Below are 23,041 nucleotides of genomic sequence, written 5' to 3'. Positions count from 1 at the left end.
AAATGTTGAAGAGAGAACATATAAATTATGATTCTTCCCATTTCCCTTTTTTCTTAGTGCTAGCTTCAAAAAGAGGGTAACAAAATGAACATAAACATAAATATAAACATATTTCATTCAAACTTTTCATCTTATGAAATGTTCATTGCTTTCAAAAGTCAGGTATTTTCTTTTCAGGAATATATTAACTGAACTTAAGCTTTTTTGCTTAAATAGTTGTAAGACCTACAAGACAACTAATGTAATCTATCCCTATGATTCTCATTAGAGACATTTTAAAGGCTTCAGTGTGGGGTGCCTGGGTAGCTTAGTCATTAAACTCTGCCTTTGGCTCAGGTCACAATCCCAGGGTCCTGGGATCGAGCCCTGCCTTGTGCTCCCTGCTCAGCAGGAAGCCTGCTTCTCCCTCTCCCACTCCCCCTGCTTGTGTTCCTTCTCTTGCTGTGTCTCTCTCTGTCAAATAAATATCATATTTAAAAAAAAAAAAAAAAAAGACTTCAGTGGGTGGAAAATTGTTAGAACTTCTTAGTAGTGGTCTTGTCTAGTCTCTCGTTGTAATATTCTTAGAGATGATTTAAAGACCTCCTCCCACCATTAAAATTTCTCTCATTTTTATTCAAGGGAGGGGAGTGTGAGTATCTGTCTTTTACACAATGAAATGCATTTCTCAGTCCTGGTAATCCTCAAGCAGAATGTTGTTAACCCTGTAATTCTATACAGTTCACCTAGATTGTTACAATGAATTCAAAGCTGAACTGATTTAGCTGCCTTGACTACTTTCTAGAATGCAAAGATTATTTTCTCAAAATTTCTACTGGCATAGCAGACTATAATCAAAATAAACATGTGTTCTTCCCTTCATACATTTAGGCTGCTTCTAAATACTGACCTTATTTCAAATAGTATAATGGTTTCAGCATCAGAGTTTTTTTTTGTTTTTTGTTTTTTGTTTTAAGATTTATTAGATTTTTGGCAGGGGTGGGGGGAGATGGGGAGAAGAAGAGGGAGAGAGAGACTCTCCAGCAGACTCCCTGCTGAGTGTGAAGCCCTGAATCTGGGCTCAGTCTCACAACACTGAGATCCTGATGTGACCCAAGCTGAAATGAAAAATTGGGCGCTTAACCGACTGAGCCACACAGGCACCCCCTAAGTAATTTTTCATCTTCCCAAGGTTCAGTAAATGTCTGACAATAGTAGGCACTTAAATAAGAGGATGTGTGGAAGTCCCTAAGCTAAAGAATTTGCTTGATTGAGAGGCTGTAATGGGTCTAAACAGAAATGCTTTCCATCTCCAAAGACTGCTGCCCGGGGTCATTTGCATTTGAATACCTAGGGTTGGTGAGAAAATTTGCTTAAGACTGATTCAAGATCAGGTTCCTATTGAGAAGCTAAGTAATTCAAAGGGCTTTTAACACCTTGTTAAAGGGAGAGACACCCACAGGGCCTTCTTGGGATTATCAGTGGGAGTTGCTAATGCTGTCCACCTAGACAAAAGAGATTACAAATGTAAGTAAGGCTCAGCCAACATTCAATGCAATTAATGTGGTAAGACTAGGACAAGGCAACAGTCCATAATCAAGGAATCTACTGTAAGAGACCAGAAGAAAGAGAGGACACTGGGATTTAGAGTGCCCTGAACAAGGCCATTCCAAGTACACATGAAATGAAACCACAGGGTGTTGGTTCTATAGAAACAGAAATGTAGCCTAGATAGACCTAGAAAAGTCCTATCGAGTCCCAAGACAAAGTATCTGTATGAACCAAATAAGTAGAAAGAGCCCACACGTTGCTTGTGGAGCAACAGTTATCAGAATTAAAGGACACGTGGGGTGCCTGGGTGGCTCAGTTGGTTAAGCGTCCGACTCTTGATTTAGGCTCAGTCGTGGTCTCAGGATTATGAGATCAAGCCCTGCATCAGGCAGGCTTCATGGTGAGAAGGGAATCTACTTGAGATTCTCTCTCTCCCTCTTCCCCTCCCATGTGTGTTCTCTCTCTCTCTCTCTCCCTCTCTCTCAAATAATAAATAATTTTTTTTAAAGGATTAAGGGACAGAAGATCCCACTGGCTTTGATGCTTAAATGATGCTCTTAGGTGGATTAATATCAGCTCTCAATCAGCAGAGGAACTGAATGCCTTTGGGTTTAGAGAGCACAGAGAGCACGGAGAGAGCACGGAGCTGCCAACCTTACTGCCACTTGTAGACTCTCTTGTCCTGAAACCATGAAGGTGCTGTTAAAAAACAAAATTCAACTGACTAAATTTAAAAATCAAGTTAGCTTTATTCAGTGATTCATGAGTCAGGCAGCATTCTATTTAGCAAATAGAAAGGAGCTCTGAGAAGTGGAGCTATCTGGAAGACTTCTATAGACAGAAAGCACAAAGGTACAAGGGAAGCGTCAATTGCATCAGGCAAACTCACTCTTCTTTAGGGAACAAAATGGGTCAAGTGTATTACATCACTAGTGCCAACAGGGAAATTCCAGACCTATGGGTTAAGATTATATTCCTAGGGGAGATTAAATTTGCAATTAGGTTAGGTATTAAGCCCCCTGTTGGAGATGTGGACCTAGAACCAGTTAATCTGTTACAGGCCTATTCTCTCTTTTTTAGCAGGGATTATTGAGGAAAAAAGGAAAAGACATTCAAGAGGTGTGAATCTAATTCCTGGAACAATAGAGGTACTTGAATCGATGGTGCCCCATTTCAGCTGCTGTTTCCAGTCCCACTTAACGACTATGAGAAGAGCGTACCTCAGCTTCTCTGAGTCTTGAGTGGGTGAGATAGATGCCTCATAAAGAAGGGGTCTCACTAAAGGCTTCTCTGGAGACAGCAGAAATATGGTCCTCATTAGTGTGGATGAGCCCTCTGGGGAGGCCTGGCGGCAGTCACTGAGAAGAGAGGGGGCTTATCAGTACTGCCCTGAAGGCCTAAGATAAGGTCTAAGATAAGAACCAGCCTCTTTATCTCAAAGCTCTGAAACCCACCTATACAATGATTGCAATTAAACCTGTATAGGGGAGAAGTGATTTTTATGAAGTAATAGGCAGCACTTAGAAAACTGGCAAAACCCAGCCTGGAGCATCTGTTTTTCCTGTCCGTTATTCCTGAGTGTTATAGTCATAAATTATCTATAGTTCAGTAACATGGCTGAGAAGGAAAGCTGTGCGATACAGAAGGAATGTAGTGTTTTGTTCAAGGTGGCCCGGCTACCAGGGAAAGAAGCAGTCTGTCACCCATCATCCCATGGGCTGCAGCACTTCTCAGCTCTGGTCCCACAGGGCCTTCGATTTGGCTGAAAGATGCAGTGAGAGATGGATGATTTGGTGCTAGCATATTTTCTCCTTTGTGCTGCTAAGATGATTAAAGACCCTGATTTGCTTCTCTTCACAGCCCCCTCGGCTGCCAGGTGGAAGATTTCTCTTGTCCTTGAATCCTTCCTGAGGTGTATCTGAGAGTAAGATTTGAATCTGGCAGAGTAGTGTGGTTATAGCCTCTCCCCACCCTCATCTCTTTGGAGCTAGATAGGTATTTAATTTAAAAAAAAAAAAAAAAGTGTGTGGCACATAGGTGGTTTAGTTACTTAAGTGATTTTGGCTCAGGTCATGAAGTCAAGTCATGATCTTAAGGTTGTAAGAACGAACCCCACGTCAAGCTCTGCACTGGGCATGGAGCCTACTTAAGATTCTCTCTCTCCCTCTCCCTCTCCCTCTATCCCTCCCCCACCTCTAAAAACAAATAAACAAATAAATAAAAATAAAAGAATGTGATGCAGGTGATGGGGAATTTGGTTCAGAGTATCTGACTCTTACACAGGGACAGATAGACCCTTTAATATCCAGGAGATGGTCTTGAGTTACTTCTTTTTATACTTAACATTAATATATTTGGGTGGGCACATAAAAACCTTATCTCCATGTGATAAAAAGATTAAGGTCTTTTAAGCCTTACATTGTAAAACAAAACAGTCATTGTTCTATTGATATGAAAGCTTTTGTCCAAAGTGGTTAATAAGTACTTGTTGTTGAATATTTGAATATTTAATGCCATGACTGAGTCTGGTACCCAAAGAAGCAACTCATATTTTAATAACCATCCAATCTTAGAATCCACTGATAATATTTTCCCCATTCATGTCAGAATTCTATATACACTGCAGCCCTAGACAGTTTATGTCCCAGTATATAGATGTATAAGCAGGAATCACTTCAATCTGTACTTTGGCTCTCTGGGAAGAAGGAGAAAAAGAAAAGAGCAGCTGAGTAACAGTGAATAATAGTCTTTTCTGTCCTGTCATATAAGATTTGAAAGAAAATCTAATTCATAAGGATATGACTAAATGAATTAGTTTAAGGATATCTGTACTCAGAACCTAAAAGAAATCACACAGAACTACTGGAATATAGGCAGGGGACTCCAAAAGCAAGTTCTTTCTCTTTTTCCTATTCTTTTGTGCTTGACTTTCCATAAAGAATCTATTGCCTTTATAGGAGGCTTTGTTCAGCAAGCCTGGTAGCAATAGGAGCCTAATTAGGTGAAGAGAGCTCAGAAGCCAGGAAGAAGTAGCACTTACTAGGAGAAGTTGGAGACAGTGAGAATTTGTGGGGTCACCCACAATGGATTTTCTGAGCCGTCTATTGAGTTACTCAATATTTTCCCCAAGCATCACTTAGTTCGTGAAATATCCTTACTCTCACTTGGAGGTGCCGTGGATTTCTATCAGCATTTGTTTCTCGTATTAAAAGGTCCTGAAGCCACCTTAATGATATAAAACTGCTACTCTAGAATGTACTTATTATACTTCCCAGGACTGTTGTTGAACCTGTGTTTGTCCCTGGAAATGGCTACAGTTAAACTCTAAACCACTGAAGATACATTTACTGGCCTGAATTAGAGAAGTATTAACATAAGTAATTTGTTTCTCTGTGTTAAAATTGCAAAGTTGGAAATTGCGCAGAAAATTTTACACCGCACTCTGAGAATAACCAGTCTTTATACCAGTCTTCCCAAATGTATCAATAGGAAAATTTTTCTTATTTCCTGGGGTTTTCTATGTATTCTAGACAGTTGGCTACAAAACTAGGTTATTTATATTGTGGAACATTATGTTGATGTCTGATTCTCTTTAGAGAACTTGAAGTCCTCTTCACTTGAAATTTACTTCAGTGGTAGATAATGTGTAACAACTATTCTTCATAAATTAATCAACTAAATATGGAAGACGTATCTATGTTTTAACTTTTTTTATATGCTTGACTATGGTTAAGAGAAAAAACAATAACTGAAGGATACAATGAACACAACTGCAGTCTTCAACTTTGCTAAAAGATTATGTAACTCATAGGTAAATGGCATGATGTCCTTGGTTTTTATGACTGAATCAGTAAGCAAAATTTAACGAAGTGGTTGAACGACTTCACTATCTATGTGGATTATTAATGTTCACATCTTAAGAGATAACTTGAGCTATGCTTTCTTGTCACCAAGAAATAAATGTCAGAATTCCCTGAGATTCTGCAGCCTTTACCTAATAAGAATAATACTGTAACATATATTGTGCTATATGTATAATGTATATTATAGTAATGGGTCTGCGGCAGTCAGAAATGAGATATGACGATGGGAGAGGAAGCCAGAGTTTTATATTAGTGAAGCTATATTAATTATGACAGAGAAGGCTCTTCTATTATAAGCTTCATTTTTAAGATGCTTGAAACTTTCCCACAGGAATTTTCTCATGACAGGTTTTTTTTTTTTCTCCTAGTCATGAAAATAAGGAGATTGGTTTTTAATGTTTTGAAAGATTTTATCTGGGAATAAAAGTGTTTTTCTAGCCATTAGAACATTTTTTGGGGTATTTTACTTTCTGAAACCTCAAAACAAATAGCTTTTTAATGACCTTCAAACTTGTCTCCAATGAAGAAGTTTAGTGCCTTTGGTGTGTTAGGCAGTTTGATTTGCAAATAATTAAATTACAAGCATTACCCAATGCTTCCTCTGCAAATTTTTGTGTCCCCAAATAGCAGTTAGCCCACTGCACCTTACAAATGAGGGGAATTTGCAATTAGTCGGTCAGTTACTGAAAATTAGCCATTCCTAGAATGTAAGTGATGTGGGTACAGTTTTTATATATGCTAAAAAGGAAACGAGAGCTGAAAATTAGTTGTTGAATACTGACATGGCACATTCCAATATAAGTGAGTTCTGCTAACAAAGGAGAGCAGTATCAAGCTGAAACAGTGGCCTATGTGGTCTACTTTTGTTTAAAATCTCACTAAGAGTCACCTCATTCTCTGAGATCAACAGATTGAGATCCACTCAGGAGACACAAGGTTGAGATCCAAAACAGGAAAGGCCTTGACTGCTCATTAAAATGTTAATTATGCCATGGAGGGTTCAATGCTGTCCTTCAACCATGAATTTTCACTGCTTGCCTTATTAATGTAGGAAGTAACCATAGTTCCACAGGAGCAGCAGCATGATAGGAAGATAGAATGCACATTTCTTTAAATATATGGCAACATGTATTTTTCTAAGTGCCAGACTTTTGAGAAATGGACTCGTGTCGTTCTTTCCTTTGTCACCACAGCACTAGCTACACACCTACAGTTTCTAACTGTGTTCTAGGTTTTGGAATTTTCTTAATTAGGGTGGGGATGGACAAGTTGTATATTTGTCTCCACTGTACCCGAGGGCAGAGACTATGTTTGTCTTTCAATCTTTGAAATCTGTATGCCTCGTACCAAAAAGGCAGGAAAACATTTTATATAAATTTACCAATGTAGGAGGTTAAAGCAGAATTTCATCTTCTCCAAATTGTGCAAGTCAGTATTTTAGGGTGTCTACATCAATACCTATAAAACCCTAATTTCACCTACCCATAAACTCCTAGAATACTGTCCTTTCAAATTTATTCATGAGACCTTAAAAATCCACTTAAGGGGGTGCCTGGGTAGCTCAGTTGGTTACGGGTCAGACTCTTGGTTTTCGGCTCAGGTATTTATCTCATGTGTCATCAGACCAAGCCCTTGTCTGTCCTTTGATCAGCAGGGAGTCTGCTTGAGCTTCTCTCCCTCCGCTCCTCCCCCAACTCATGTGGGACCATGCTCATGCTCTTTCTCTCTAAAATAAATAAGTAAATCCTTAAAAAAAAAAAAAATCAACTTAGGCACTATCGTCACTAAGCACTGAACTTTAAAAAGTTGTGTTACATAATTCACTTAGAGACACTCCTGCCTCTTTGTTAGCCTTTCTTCATGAGCTCCCATTGAGGAATTAAAACACAGGCTTCCCTTTTCCATTGCTACTCTCAGCTTAAGTTGCCATGTAGTCAAGAGCATATAGCTCGGCAAATAAATGGTATGAGATGTTCTTCTTAGAACAGTGCTTCTCCGCGAATATTTGTCAGCCGTAGCAGCCACTGGACCCTCATTTACCTCACATCTTTTTGTTTTGTGGGAGGTGGGGAATTTATGGCATCCCACAAAAGACCTCCATCTTCAAGATTCTTCAAAGCTAGAGGTTTACAGAAATCACTACATTTTTGTAATTTCATATATTATTACTTTCCACTATGCTTATCAGAGCATTTATTTTAAATATTCCTAATATCCATAGAAAGTATTTTAATGAAAGGTTTTCATTGATAATTTCATGGTAATGGCAGTACTTTGGGAGATAGGAAATATTACATCATTTGCATTTCATGTCAGAATATGACATGTATTACTTCCCTGGTAATTTTACTTATCTTCATATTTTATTAGCCCACCCATCATATAAAATGTGATGTAGCTGTTGGCCATGTGGTTATATGATCCCAAAGGTTTTGTAATCTCGGGTTCTCTTTCCAGTTCTTACAATCTTTATAGTAATAGCAACAACAAAAAATTCATGGTGAACATCAATTCATACCATCTCTTTCATCTTCATAGAGGACATTAATTACTTCATTTCTTTTAACTTTGGGTCTTCCAAACACAGACTTTGGCATTGCCTCTTAAACCTAGAAACATTATGGTGCCATGATAAGAGATAATCTTTAATAGGTAATCTTCTTCATGTCTCTTGAATCCTCTGACATCATTTCTTGTCAGTAAAATGGTATATGTGATTATCACAATATATTTCATTTATTTAAGAATCTTAACTTTTAGAAATATGATTTTTATCTTCATTAATAATGCCTACATCATATATCCACTGAACAAATAATTGATGAAAATATTCATTATCCTTAGTTTTATCAACACAGTATCTCTATAAAATTGGTAGAACATGCAACTCTCTAATTTTATAAATGAGAACACTGAGTCCCAGAGTAGGCTAGGGATTTCCTCCAGATAATAGCACTTTGGTGTGGCCCAGCTGAGACAAGAAACCAACTTTCCCTTTGCCATATCTATGACTTAAACAAACAAAAATCCCCACACATGCAATAAAAACTATATGTAGGATAAAAATCATTGTTTTTCCATAGATTCTATAGAGGATGTAAAAGGGGAGGAAAATTAGCAAGCTCTTTTGAAACTTGTCACAAGCAAATTCAAAGTGTAATTTTAATTAGAAAAAACCTGATGAAAGTTATTGTAATACTTACTGAAGCCATTATAAAGCATCTATTTATCTCTGTCATCGTGTAGATACAAAATGTTTACAGCATGTCTTTTATTGAATGAGCTTTTTTACTTTAAACACTGCAATGCTGGGATATTGATTAGTTTTTAAAGAATTCAATAGTTGCAAATGAGTGATACTGGATCTGGTACAAAGTTACTTGAATAATTATATGACTATGAACCACTTGGTTGTTAACAGATTATTTTCTTAGTTTATATTTTAACTTAGTCCAGTTTTTCATATGCAGACCACTTTATTTCATTTCTATGTGTTTGTATATGGTAATACTTTGTTCTGTCATTCCAATCATTTCCATTTCCTTTCTACTAATACCCAGGTTCCCAAATTGCACAGAATACATGGAGGAAGTAAGCAGAGAAACATTACTGTAGTATTCTAGGTTACCTGTATCAGAGTTCTAAGAATATCGTGTCATCCAAGTAGTCATTTAAACTATATATATGTCCAAGGATTTTTGCATAGCTAGTGATGAATCATATTTTTAAAGTATGATTAACTCTTCAAGAACTAAAATTTCTATTTTTGAAACTAATAACTCTGATATCAAAATCACATATTCCCAGCTTTATCCCAGAAACAAAGCATTGGGATCTTGAGTGACAAACGTCAACCTCTAATAGGTGTTTTAGTTTCACATCTCAACAGTAAGTTGTTAAGATCTATCCTCATTTGGGTTAACATTACAGACATATGCTCAAATTTTTAACTTAAAAAACAGCTAACCTGTGACCCAGTGCCAGAAGTATAGCTAGGTCAGTTTACAGCCAGGCCACATCATAATTATAATTTCAAATGGAATGGGAGGAAAAAGCTTACTCAGTGATTCTGCTGTTGAATGTTTTATGCCAGAGTTTTAGCCTATAGAAACCCGCTGTGAATCATAGGTATACCCCTACAGAGTTTTAGGAAATACATTTGGCAAATAATGTTTATAGTATAGTGATTTGATTTAGAAGTGTTAAGATCTATGGAGGAATTCTCAACTCTTCTCATTTCTTCCCAAGGTATTATTGTGGAGGAAGACTTTCCTCTGCCCTTCATGGTCTTCTTAGCTGGACTAAGAATCAAAGAGACATGAGACCAATTAGCAGGAGAAAGTAAAATGTAATTTCCTCTGTATGGGGGTCCACACAGACATGGAATTCCAAAGACAGTCAGGCAGAATGAGGTATCTGTATAATCCTGAACTACAGAGAAACGGGTAGGGATCTGGGGCTTCAAAGGGAAGGAACACACTTCACAGGAAGACAAAAAAGAGTTAATGTAAACAATTGTTTGCTGGGAAACTCGGAAACAATGAGCCATAAAAGACTTTGAGATTTTAATTCTCAAAATGTGCTCACCATTTCTGAGCACTCTCCCTGCATGTTCTTAACTCTGGTTTTATGCTTTCATTGTATCTACCCCTCACTGAGAGCAGAGAAAGGAGAATCTGCTTTGAAGTCTTGTAGACTTGGGTTCAATTCCTGGCACAGCCCTTTACCAGCTGGGCAGCCTTAGCATAGCCACAATCTCTTGGCTCCATTTATTTCTATTAAACATTTAACAATAAAGCCAAAGTAGGCAGTACAGAGCTTGCATGATTGAGATATCCAGGCAGCTTCTAACCCCAGCTCTTATAGTTCTAGGATCCTTATGATTCTGGAGGGAGGCATTAGGTCCATTTGTCTCTATATTCCTACCTGGGAAAATCACAGCAATATCTACCTTGATACTTTTGATTTAGGATTTAGGATTTATATACATATATATATATATATATATATATATATATATATATTTATAATATCTACTATAGCACCTAACATTGAGTTAGATACTCCATAAATGTTAGCTGTTATTTTCATTAGTGTAATTATTATTTGCTTATTTACTAATTAATGATGGCAGCTAGCATGTTGTAACCTTTAATTATTAATAAATCATGGTGAAGATATTTATACATATTTATAACCCAGTAGATTGGCCTCCTTAATATTATTTCCCATACTTTTTTTCTACTGTTATTATTTCCAATTTTAAAACAATAGCAAAAAAAGATTAGTTTGCCTACTTTATCAGTTTTGTTTTTATTTTGCTATTGAGGTTTTATTTGCTTATGAAGTTAGGATATTTTTTTAAAATATTTTATTTATTGATTTGAGAGAAAGAAAGAGAGAATACAAGCAGGGAAAGTGGGAGAGGGAGAAACTGGCTTTCCACCGAATAGGAAGCCCAATGTGGGACTCAATCCCAAGACCCTGGGATCATGACCTGCATTCACGGCAGCCACTTAACTGACTGAGCCACCCAGGTGCCCTGTATTTTGGATTCTAACCTCTTACCAGGTCTTTGGTTAGCAAGTATTTTCTCCCATTCTTTAGGCTGACTTCTCACTCTGGTATTTTCCTTTGTTGTGCAGAAGGTTTTTAGTTTGATAAATCCACTTGTCTAGTTTGGGTTTTGTTGCCTGTACTTCAGGGCCTGTGGAGAGGAGGAGGTGGAGAGTTTCTATTTGACAGGTATTAAATTTCAGTTATGCAAGATGAATATGTTCTAGAAATCTGATGTACAACATTGTGCCTAGAGTCGATACTGTACTGTGCATTTAAAAAGTTAAGAAGATAGATCTGATTTTAAGTGTTTTTACCACAATATAAGAAGTAAATAAATAAATATAAGCTTTTACTGGCAATAAAACTGGTGCTACCATTCTTGTAAATGATGTTCAGTGACCCTTAAGAGCAACATGTTCTTGGTTTTAATGTGTATTTTATGACAAAAAGGCAGTGACACTACACCTGCAAGATAATTTCCACTGAAGCTCTCAAGCTCCAAATGACAAAGTACAAATCTAGTATGTCCACAGAATAACCTAGTTTGGTGTCTGCATCATATTAGATGCTGAATAAATATTTGTTAAATTTAAAAAATGAATTAATAGTGTAGAAAAGTTTGACTTTTCTAGTCCAAAATCTATACTGGGTATTTATTCAATAAATATTTATTCAGCAGCTACTATGTATCAGACACTCTTTTAGGATCTGGGAATACCGAGGTAAAAAAAAAATTATAATAAGCAAAGACATACATAATGTATTAGACAGGATAAGTGTTATGGCAGCAACAGAACAGGGTAAAAACACAGGGTATATGAGAAATTATTAGATGATGAATCAGTTATTATACAGCAAACCACCTCAAATCCTAGTGGCTTAAAACAACAACTATTTTATTTGTTCACAGTTGTATGGCCCAGCTGTTTGGTTGAGTTCAGTTGGTTGGTTCTTCTGCTGGTTTCATCTGGTGCCATTCATGAAAATACAGTTCTCTCTGGCAGTTCATCCTGGGGCGGAAAGATCTAGTATGGTCTCCCTCACATGTCTGGTAGTTAGTGCTCTCTCTTGTATTTAGTGAAGCTCACCTGAGTCTACTCCACATGATAGCAGAAAAGATGATGAGTGATGAGTATAGAAACTGTAATTCTCTTGGAATCAAGGCTCAGATGTCACAAATCATTTCCATTGCATTCTTTTGATCAAATCAAGTCACAAGGCTTATGAAGATTCAAAAGAAAAAGAAATAAACTGTATCTTTTAGTGGGAAGAGTTATATAGAATTCATGGCCATTTTTAACCTACTACTGATGGGGAATTACTATCTTATATTGGATAATTGGTGAGAACCTTTCTGGTAGAATAACAGTGCAGCGACCTACATGATGTGAGGGAGTAAGCAATATAATTATCTTTGAGGACTGCATTCTGGGCCAAGGCAATTCCCAGCAAAAAATGCTAAGGTGAGAGAACAAAAAGCTCACTGCCTTTGGAAATGATGGGCAAAGGCAAGTAGGAGATGAAAGTAGTGACAGACCAGATATTACAGATCCTTATAGGTCATTGTAAGATTTGTGTCTTTTACTCCAAGTGAGATCAGGAGAACCACTGACAGATTTTTGAACAGAGTGACATGAATTGATATATGTTTCAACAGGTGCTCTCTGGCTACTGTGGTTAGGTGGCAAGAATGGAAACAAGAAGCCTAGTGATGGGATTTACACAGACAATAAATAATGGTTCTTAGAATAGAAGGGTAGACCTGATAACATTTTCTGGAATAATTTGTAATAAAGCAGAAAATATACTCTTGGATTTTATATAGTCTTCCCAACCAGACTGTCCCCATGTCAAAAAAGGAAACTTATTATTATTATTATTTTTAAAGAATCTTCTACTTTAGCATTTGAAAAGCACTCTCTAAAAATACTTATTGACTGGTTGACTAGTGAAGATTCAGGTCTTGCTACTAAACATAATCACTATAGCATGCTGAATCTTTCAGAATTTGTCATCAAATGGTGTTTGAAGACCAAAAACTAATAGATTAGCCTGTTGATACACTTCAGATTATATTTCTACTATATGCTGAAGAACAACAAATGAATTAGAGCTAAGACGATTGTTTGGATCCATCAGTATCAACAGTCATTGCATTGCTTGCAGTGTAAATAATCATTAAATTAACTAAACAAACATCATTTAATACCTATTAAGTGAAAAGCCGCATGGCAGAGATTCAAAGGCAAATAACATACAGTTCTCAAAAAACACTGGTATTCTAGTATGGCACAGAGAGTGTTAATTTTATAACTAAAGAAAGTGAGGTGAATTTATCAACCAATATTCCTGTGTTGGATGGGAATCATTAATAGACACAAAGGATTGTTTTGGGGAGATCTAACTATAGAGTATTCCTGGAACTACTTCATTTCTCTGTAACAAATTGGAAATCTAGTGTTTTGGTATAGAAGGGTCACTATTAATTCCAGGCCCAGCACAGTGGATGATAAGTGCTCTTTCTGGTAGTAGCAAAGTACCTGCTTCTAAATTTCATCTCAGTGAATGAAGTGTATATGTTTTATGTGGGTATTACTCTTCATTTATTATTATATTTTTACACATACATACTAGTATATAATGATATCTGTATATAGCATATATATCTGCATATATATATATATATAGCATAGATATCCAATGATATCTGTATATAGCAGATATATCTGCTATATACAGATATCATTATAATTGATGGAAAAATAATTTTGAATAACAGTCTTCCATTGAATCACAATACAGAGAATATCATTTTTAGAAGGAAAAAAGAACTTAGAATGTTTACCCATTATTATGTTTTCAGAATTTGGAATTTAAGCTTTTATATCACCCAAAAGAGTAAATGATCTCACTATAGAGACAGGAGATGTTTTATGTCATAAAAAATTGGTATAAAATCAATGTTTTTCTTTAATGCATCATAGGATATATTACTTAAATATAAGATATAAATGATACAGTGTAACAGTCTACCTACCCTTTGCTAACTTTATCCATTGGTAACTCAATTTGCTAAAACTGTGACACTAGTACCACAATGGTTGCAAGTGTAAAAGTGCATGACATTCAGATATTCTTACAACTTCATAGGACATGTTACATTCTGTTTTAAAAGAGATTGCAATTAAAACTTAGCATTAAACACTTCTGGTATGGAAGTGAGAAGCCCAACTTTGCTTCTCACTCTGACTTAAAACAAGTCTCCTACATTAACTATACCTCACTTTTCTTATCTATAAAACTAAGTGGTTGAGATAGATCAGTGATTCTCAACTCTGGCTGCACACAGAATCATCTGGGGAGCATTAGGAGAGTAATAATGCCCAAGGCCCACCCCAGGGCTTAATTTTTAGAGGTCTCCAGGTAACTTTAAAGTAATCAAGTGTAGAAAACCAATGGACTAGAAGCTCACTAAGGTTACTTCTGGCAAAACTTTCCAATTATTTATCCCCTGTGTTTTGACATAGTAACAGTTGCTAAAGATAACAATAGTTGCAATATTTGCAATGTTCTAAAAAGTAGGAATTACCCTCAAATACTACCTGAACTCAAAATTGAGAATATTAGCTCATTTGTACTCCAAAATTTTCTGTACTATGGGAATAACTTATACCAAGAACCATATACACATCATTTACTTGGGTGTAATCTATACATTAAAAATAGTACAGATTCACCTAATTTTTAGAAATTAGTAACTATTATCATGGGAAAAACTTCCTTTCAGTGTACATACATGGTAAGAAGAATGTACTCAGAAATTGTGTGTAAATTTTTTTGAATTGCCATTGTAGCTATTTTGATTTTGAATAAGTGGGATGTTAATATCCTAAAAGTTAATAAACATCCTTAAGTATATGGCTTATTCACAATAAATACTTTACACATTGATTTATTATGAAGCAGAATAGACAGTTTTATAAAAGAATGATTCAAGTGAAATGTCTGGTTGTATCGGTATTTCAAAGATAAAAGTTTGGTTTCTTGGAACAGTTTTGAAATGTGTCACTATAAGTTTTTGCTACCAGGTTTTACTAAATAACTTTTTGTCAAAGAGAACAGACAATTTTTTCCTGTAATTGTAAATATTATAGAATTTCGTCACATACTATATTATTTAAAGTTCCCATGAAATCATGAACCCAATGATATACTCATATCCAAAAAGAAACCAGGTTAGGAAAGAAACCCAATTAGGAAATTGGGGAAAGCCTCAAATAAATATAAAGCTAGAAAGTAATAGATTTTGTATCTCACATTTCTATGCTTGTGGTTATGTACTTTTGAATACTTGGGATAGGCAGACTCTTCTTTTAGCCAACCTAATAATAGGAAGAAGGAGAAGAGGTACAGATGACAGCTAACAGCTAGCATGGGTGAATGTAGGTGTAACCAACAAAGACTGTTCTGGCTGTATAGAATTTCTGCAGGCCTAGTTATTTTTGAAAACTATTTGAAATAAATTTTAATGCCCAGAAAAGATATTGTTAAAAAGAAATATGTTATTTTCAGCATAATATGTATATCTGTATCATCATTCTGTGTTCTCTTCTGACATTGTCCGTCTGTTATTCTTATTATATCTTTAATATTCCTATATATATTGTTGTATTTGTTTGCCTTATTGATGACAACCTAGACTTAATAAATACAAATAATTCACAGATACACCATTAATCATAGCCTGCAAAAAACCCTCTGATATTGGAAGAATAATATGACTGCTGTAATAGTCCACATGTTTGAAAATCTTGTTCTTTACAGATTGGAGAAGCTTTTTTGCTTCACATTAGCTGTACCAAATATCAGTTTGCTTTACAAGATCTCCCTGAAATCAATCAGACATGTGTACCATGCTTTCAAAGAATTTTGTGCAGTAAGAATAGGCTATTGAGTGTTTAAAAATATAGATGACACATACTATAGGTTTTGTAATAATAGTGACATGTATGCTTGTGATTTGGAAACTAATTTTAAGAGTTTATATGGTTTTAAAATATTGAGGTTTTTTGAAACAATATAAAATATGGTTTGAGAATGGTATCATGTTTATTGCTCAGCTCTTGGGATTAGCCAACTATAGAAGTTGGTAGTTAATCTCTTATTTTTCAAAATCTTCTCTGCTACTCATCTGCTCCAATTTCTGATGTTCTATCAGATGCATTATTTTGTGTTTTATACCTTATTTTAAACTGAGAAGAGTACATCACACTATGTTCACTTATGTTATTATATTAGTTTAAACAGGTAAAGTCAACAAAGCAAGAATAATTCCAAAGAAAGGTAGGGATACAGACTTTGTAGCCTCAGGAAGGTACACGTGGAAAGGGGCCCAGAAAGATTTGAAGCATTTCATGCTTGGGGGCAGTGAGACCCATGTCACTTTCCAGTTCAGCCCGAGGCTGGGTCAGGTCAGCAATGCAATCATTGTACAAACAAAGTAAAGTAAATTGACCTACTTTTCTAAAGATGTCATGTAAAATTTACAAGATCTTCAGAGTCCAACATCATTATATTGAACACAGACTTAATATCTGATAGCCAATGTTTAGTAATGCTAACATTTTCTTAATTAATTACCTGGGTATAAATACATAATTTTGTCTCATATGAGGTCTTAACTACAGTAAAGTTTTTAATTCCTTATTAAGATTTCCCATTGGTTTATTGATCATAGCTACATAATGTGAAAAGTTTAAGTACTAGACTCCATCTTGAAAGCACAGATACTGCATTAAAGTAGAGCTGCCATCCAGGATGAATAATGCAGATATTAGGTTTTAAAACATGTCAGGTTCTCTTAACTATATCTTTCTTCTTTAAACTTTAATCAACTAAGCTAAATGTTTTTCATTTGGCCTTCACTGTTGGTCTCAAGAAGATAATACACAGCTTATGAGATAAACTGAAGTGTTGCTATGGTTAGGTAGAAGTGGGATTTAATTCTATTGCAGTTGGTTGAAGGTATTACTGATACATATTTTAAATTTGACATGACTGCATGACGTCATGAGAAAGATAAGAGACCTCCTAATTTTGAACTGGTGATACTTAAAAGTATTTGGGTGAACTTAGTTAATTTTTTTATGTGGCCTTCCTCAAATTCCTCACTCAAGTATTCCTTCTTAAAAGAACTTGTAATTAAGAGTATTTTGAGTCATAAATATTAATGATACAAAATCACATATATTAAAAACATTGTTTTTACATACCAAAAAGGATAGTGTGAATTATATTCTGTAGCTCAACTTGGAAGTCCAACTGTCACAGAGAAGCTTCTCTCATTGAAATCTCTCAGAAATAGACTGCATGCATATTTAACCCAATAGCTTTAGGCATTCAAGGATGGAGTAGGTGAAATCAAAAGTACAACATTCAAAATTAGGTGTTATTCGCTTCGAATTTTAGAGTAATTTTTAACACAGAAAATAATGTGGTTTGAAATTAAAACACACACATAAACACACACATAACCAGGTTTCGCTAGCTGGAGAGTTTCCATACCTGGGGGAGGGGAGGGGAGAATTGGTGCATTCAGTATATAACACGTGTAATGCTAATAAAGTTGATTGGTTGAACTCTCTAGCTTTTTTTTTTCTTTTTCTCATTTTCTTCCTCTTCCTGTAGAGTAGTTCAGCTGGGGGTGGAAGGGTTCTCCCCCATCTTACTCCCCCCTACTAAGAAAGCGTAGGTTGATAACATTTTTTTATTCTGCTGGGGTGGGAAATAAACCATATGCTTTAGAATTTTGAATGGCTATACCAAAGAGAAACTGAAGCAGGCCCTCTTTCCCCTTCCTACCGGACTTTGGGGTAGGATTATTCTTCCAAATGTTCTAGCAGACTTGGTGTTAGCTTAATGTTTCTACTTCAGGGCAGAGACGCAGGTCAGGGGGAGAAATGTCAAGGGCTTCAGAGGCGTGTTGGGCTGAATGAAGTGTGGAGTGGGAAGCTTATGTCTGAAACCTACCCCTCCCCTGGATACCAGGCAAGGCAATAAGAGTCGTAACCAGCTGATGCCGCTGCTGCTGCTTCCCGTTTCCAGGGTGAAATTTTCACAGCAGCTAATTCTAAAGGGAGGAAAAATCCCTAACCAGCAGCGGAAAAGATCCTATCACCCATCCCAAGCTATATAACCTTTTAGGCAGGCTTTTCAGAGAAATCCGCATTTTAAAAGCCAGCATTCACGATCCAAAAATACAGGACGAGAATCAGAGCTGGTATGAAAATCTGAAAAGCCTCTTTACACTCTGAGTGTTTGAAACGATCCGATGAGCATAGGAAGTGGCTGCCAACGCTCTGGCGGCTGCTGGTGCTGCCACTGCCTCTGCCGTTCCTCGCAGAGGGCTGGACAGAGCTAGTCCCGGTTTCAGCACCTCCGGCGCTGGACAGCTCTTTGCACGCTGCACCCGCCCGCTTGCTTTTTCCAAACACTCTCGCTTTGCATTACTGGAGATGCATCTAAATTACGTTCTGTTCAACAACAAGTAGATTTTTTTTTTCCTGAACGGGAATTACAGTAGACGATTCTCTCAATTAAACTGCATTTTCTTCTTTACGGAATTGGCCGTCAGGCGTATTTATCCCGATCTCCCCCCACCCCCCTTTGCAGGAACGAGTCTTTGGGAACGTGGTCCACCCAGGGATGTAAAACTGTGCTTACCGATGCATCCCATACGAAATGCTTATGTGATCGTCTCTCTACCTTCGCCATTTTGGCTCAGCAACCTAGAGAAATAGTAAGTAACAAAGGGAAAACAAGGCTTTAATGCAAAGGCAGGGACATTGTGGAGAGTGTTTCTCCAGGGAACTGCATTTTAAAAGGGGAAATGGAAAATGTTGCAGGGTGGCAAAATTGGGTTCGTCTCCTCCTTAGCTACAGTAGCTTGGTAAAATGAATTCTAGTTGATGTGCTGTAACTAAATTCTACTAAATTTTATGTCTTCTAACTTGAAATTTCTGCAGCATAGTTTTGAGGATGTACTCCATCATATTACTAATATGCTGCAAACTTTCAAATAAAAATAATTGCCAACTTAACCTTTATTTTAGAACTGTAAAGCTGGTCTGGGGAATTTGTGAGAATACTGTTGGTAGTAGAATGAAGACCCCAGACACTATAAGCCAAACATATTGCATATCTGCATTGGATATTTTCAGTACAGGTTTTCTGGGGGTGTCCTTGGATATTTATTTTTTAAAAAAACAAAAAGCAAATGAAGTTTTCATGAAAGCACGGACTGCCTGAAACTGTAAAATCATTCCTTAAAAGTGTAGGCTTGTTAAAAAAAAAAAAGTAGTTTCTGAAATAGCTGCATAAACTGTCTAAGAGAAAAATAATATCCTCAACTGTATTTTGAAAAATTATTTACAAAATATTGAAATATAGAAACATAATTATTAAGATGAATGTGACTTTTTGTCTAAATTTGGCCTAAATATGCCTCACTCTTCTTACTTATTTTGATGACAAAAATACATAATGTAATTTAATGTGCATACCTAAGGTTTGGAACACACTTGATCTTAAAGTGTATTTCTTCAAACTTTCAATATTAAAAATAAGAAAAACAACAGATTTTATTAGTTAGTATCATGTTAGTGTCTAAGGAAAGAAACCTCTCAAGTCAGTAACTGCTTATAATCTTTATATATGTTTTAAAATATTTAAGGCTTATTTGTCAAGGTCATGTATTTAGGGACTGATACTGGTATTGTGAAAATTATTTCTGTATATTTTGTTAATAGAAAAGAAAAACCCACAAAATATGTTGTAAATTCTTGCATTCAAAATTTGGTTTTCTTTTATAGCCTTAGAGGCCAAGCAAGTGAAATTAAATAAGAGAACACTTGACTTGGAACAAAGTTGTCAAAAGTCAGAAAGTTTGAAAATTTTTCAATTTTAGGTACCAGGTTAGGGTTACAATGAGTTATAAATGGGAAGATCAAAGTAAATTTTACCAAAAAGCATGCTATGAAATAATTGAAATACAGTTGTTGAAAAAAAAAATGCTCCTTGAAATTTCAGCTAGAGAAAATTTAACATGTGAATACTCACCAAGTTTTAGTTATAGGTATTTATTGTAAGCCATGGTGAGTAATATGCCATAATCAAGCATTTAAAACTCTAAGGCCTTTATTACTTCACAGTGGGGGGGGAGCTAGAATTAGTCACTTTAGAGGTTGAGAATATATGAACAAAGTGATCACTGGGTAATTATCTGGTAACTATAACAACTCTGTTGGCTGTTTTTGAGTATTAGGATAGTTTTGCTGAGTTTAGAAGTTATTTTCATTTATAATAAAAATTATCTCTCCTTTTTGTGTTTCTTTTGTTTAATTTACAGATCATGGAATCCTCTGGTACACCTTCAGTTACCCTAATAGTAGGCAGTGGCCTTTCTTGCTTGGCCTTGATCACCCTCGCAATTGTCTATGCAGCATTATGGAGGTATGTAATCAATTAATGCACTTGAAATAGAATGCTCTCTTAGCAGATTAAAGCTGGCAATATGATAACCATTATGTCTCCTTTCTTTTTAACTTACTGAAAGAAGTATTTTTAGAACAGTTATAATTGTTGTGATTGACATATAATAAATGAGCTCAATAATAGTAATAAAATTCTTGCTTAATTTTCTTGTATATGCCTATGATGACAAAATAAACAAAGCCACATACTTTTCTTCCCAAATCAAGTGGTGATAACTTTCAACAAGTTGCTTACCCTCAAACATGGTATTCTTATCTCCATAGTTCAGTCAATGTTTGTTTCTATTTATCCCAATAGTTACTGAGCTTAGAGTTTAATTGGTACAAAGTAATTTCTCTGCTATGGAAATTCCAAATCTTAAGTTTTCCAAATTCTTAGGTCTCCAAATTCTTAAGTTTTAAGTTTTAAACTTAAGAATTTAAGTGCACGTTTTCAGTATATCCCAGACAATGAGTAAGTCTTCTATATTATTATTGCATTAACATAATACCAAAATGCTATAGGAAAGACCTCTTGGTTGAATGTTTCCAAAAAGTTAGATTTTGACAAATTAGCTAAAAGAAGTAAAAAATACATAAATAAGGAGATGTGATTGAAAAACTTTGTTTTATATATTTGAAATGCATCTGCTTGATAGTACATGAAAATTCAGTATATCCCTAAGATTTCTTCTATTAATAAAAATTATACCTGTATATTTTAGATATTTTATTATGTCTACTCACATATTGATAAACAGTACATAACCAAATGGCCAAAATTCCTAACAGATTTAAAAAATATTAAGTGTAAAACATTGTATATTCATCTTGATTATTAAAAACATTCCAAAAATAGACAGTTGTATATTATTTCCTGAATATGTTCAATATCAAAATTGCAAAAGTAGCTAGTCCTTGTGTTTTACTGTTACTTAAGTTAAAAAACAATTCAGTTGAAGAGTAATTATGATTTACTAAAGAAAGGTCATTTGATTTAACATCCTTTCCAAAAAAAAAAAATGTTGTCCATTATATTTTTTAACTCTCTTGAGATAAGAATTAATTGTCCAGGATATTAATGTGTCAACAATATTAAAATTTTCATACTTCAAAAAATTATGTAGACATTCTTATCCTGTTGACACAGGTACATAATAGGTGTTCTACCTTCCTGGGAAGGAGTTATCTGGTTGTAAGATACTGACAGAATGAGAAAACCTGATAAAATATGGCCAATCCCACGAAATTAAAGAAATGTTTGGTCTAAGCATGGCATTAGAAACAATAAAATCCAAGCTTCAGGGGTTAGTCAAGCAGACATTGCCCTGGGAATGGAAGAGCAAGATGAACAAAGACTGGGAATAAGACTACTTTGTCTCCCATAATTGCCTAAATGGCATTTTTGGAAAATGAGGCAGTGTCGAAGGGCCAGAACTTCAGGCAATCTCAACAGTGTCATCATTCATATTCACTGAAGTAATTAGAACTAAGTTCCATTTCTCAGTCCTTAGAGTTCAGGCACCAATTCCACCTTCTCTTAACCCCTCAACACCTATAGCTAACATTAGCACCAACATTGCCAATGTAAATGGTATGTAAAGAAGCACAAGATTAATTAGTCCATAATAAATCTTCTTTAATCCAGAAGATCCAGGGAGATCACCTAGTAGTTTTCTAAGAATTGCCCAAACACCTGGAAGGATCTGTATTAGTACCTGGTATGAAACACAAGTGTAGAAGAGAGTACCAAGAAACAACACAATTTTGATTCCTAACATTTAGTGGCTAATCAACTCATCGTGTACAAATAGAAGAATTGAAGTAGCATTAATAATTTTATAGGAATTCCAAGATTCCTAAATTAATAGTGAATCTTATGGCTTGACAAATTTAATGAATGTTATAAACATGAAATTTATCTTATAGTATTACCGTGTGGTATTACCATACGGTAATACTCATGTTAGGCCTCTGCTGCCTTTTTTTCTAATTAAAAGTCTAAGTTTTAAAGTTTTTAATGATTTATAGAATATATGAACATCAGAATTATTTTATATATAGTGTAGTATTTTGAAAATTGTTGGTGTCCTTTATAGTTCATTAGAAATGTTCATCGAAATATTACTATGTATGTTCTCTTCATCTATAAATATGTTCCGTAAAGGTATTACATCAAAGAGCAACTGAGCATATCTTTTTAATCTATGTATTGAAATGATGTATTTACGAGTTTTGTTTAAAACCTCAAGTATGTTTATAAAAAGTTTTGGAAGTTGAGATGTTTTATAGAAAATTTTAATGCAATAATGTAACTCAGTATTAATGAATAATAGAAATATCTAGAGTCTTCAAGGTGGTCCATCTGGGTCTTTTATCAACAGGATTTTCCTACATACAGAGCAAATGATATCACTGAAACCCTTTTAGTAATGTCATCTGTGTGCTTGTGCTGTCACGAAGCCATTAACATCGTATAAAGGATCAATTTTGTGCAGCCCTTAAACTTTTTATGTTATATCTCCCACTCACAAAAGAAGAAATGACTTAATATTTGAT

At 35.4% G+C, this 23,041-nt stretch overlaps 1 protein-coding gene across 3 annotated transcripts in view; it reads left to right on the top strand.

Annotated features, from left to right (window-relative positions):
• ADGRB3 (adhesion G protein-coupled receptor B3) overlaps positions 1-23,041 on the top strand; it is a 726,796-nt gene that overhangs the window by 549,407 nt on the left and 154,348 nt on the right. For all 3 annotated transcript variants that reach the window (XM_059400179.1, XM_059400180.1, XM_059400178.1), the window contains 2 exons: positions 18,624-18,750; positions 20,359-20,462. In XM_059400179.1, the coding sequence (XP_059256162.1) occupies positions 18,624-18,750; positions 20,359-20,462 (231 nt within the window). The remainder of the gene's footprint in view (positions 1-18,623; positions 18,751-20,358; positions 20,463-23,041) is intronic.

This window comes from Mustela nigripes, chromosome 5, assembly GCF_022355385.1.
Source record: "Mustela nigripes isolate SB6536 chromosome 5, MUSNIG.SB6536, whole genome shotgun sequence".
Lineage (NCBI taxonomy): Eukaryota > Metazoa > Chordata > Mammalia > Carnivora > Mustelidae > Mustela > Mustela nigripes.
Note: the sequence above shows the minus strand (reverse complement) of the source record. Positions and strands in the feature narration are given on the sequence as shown.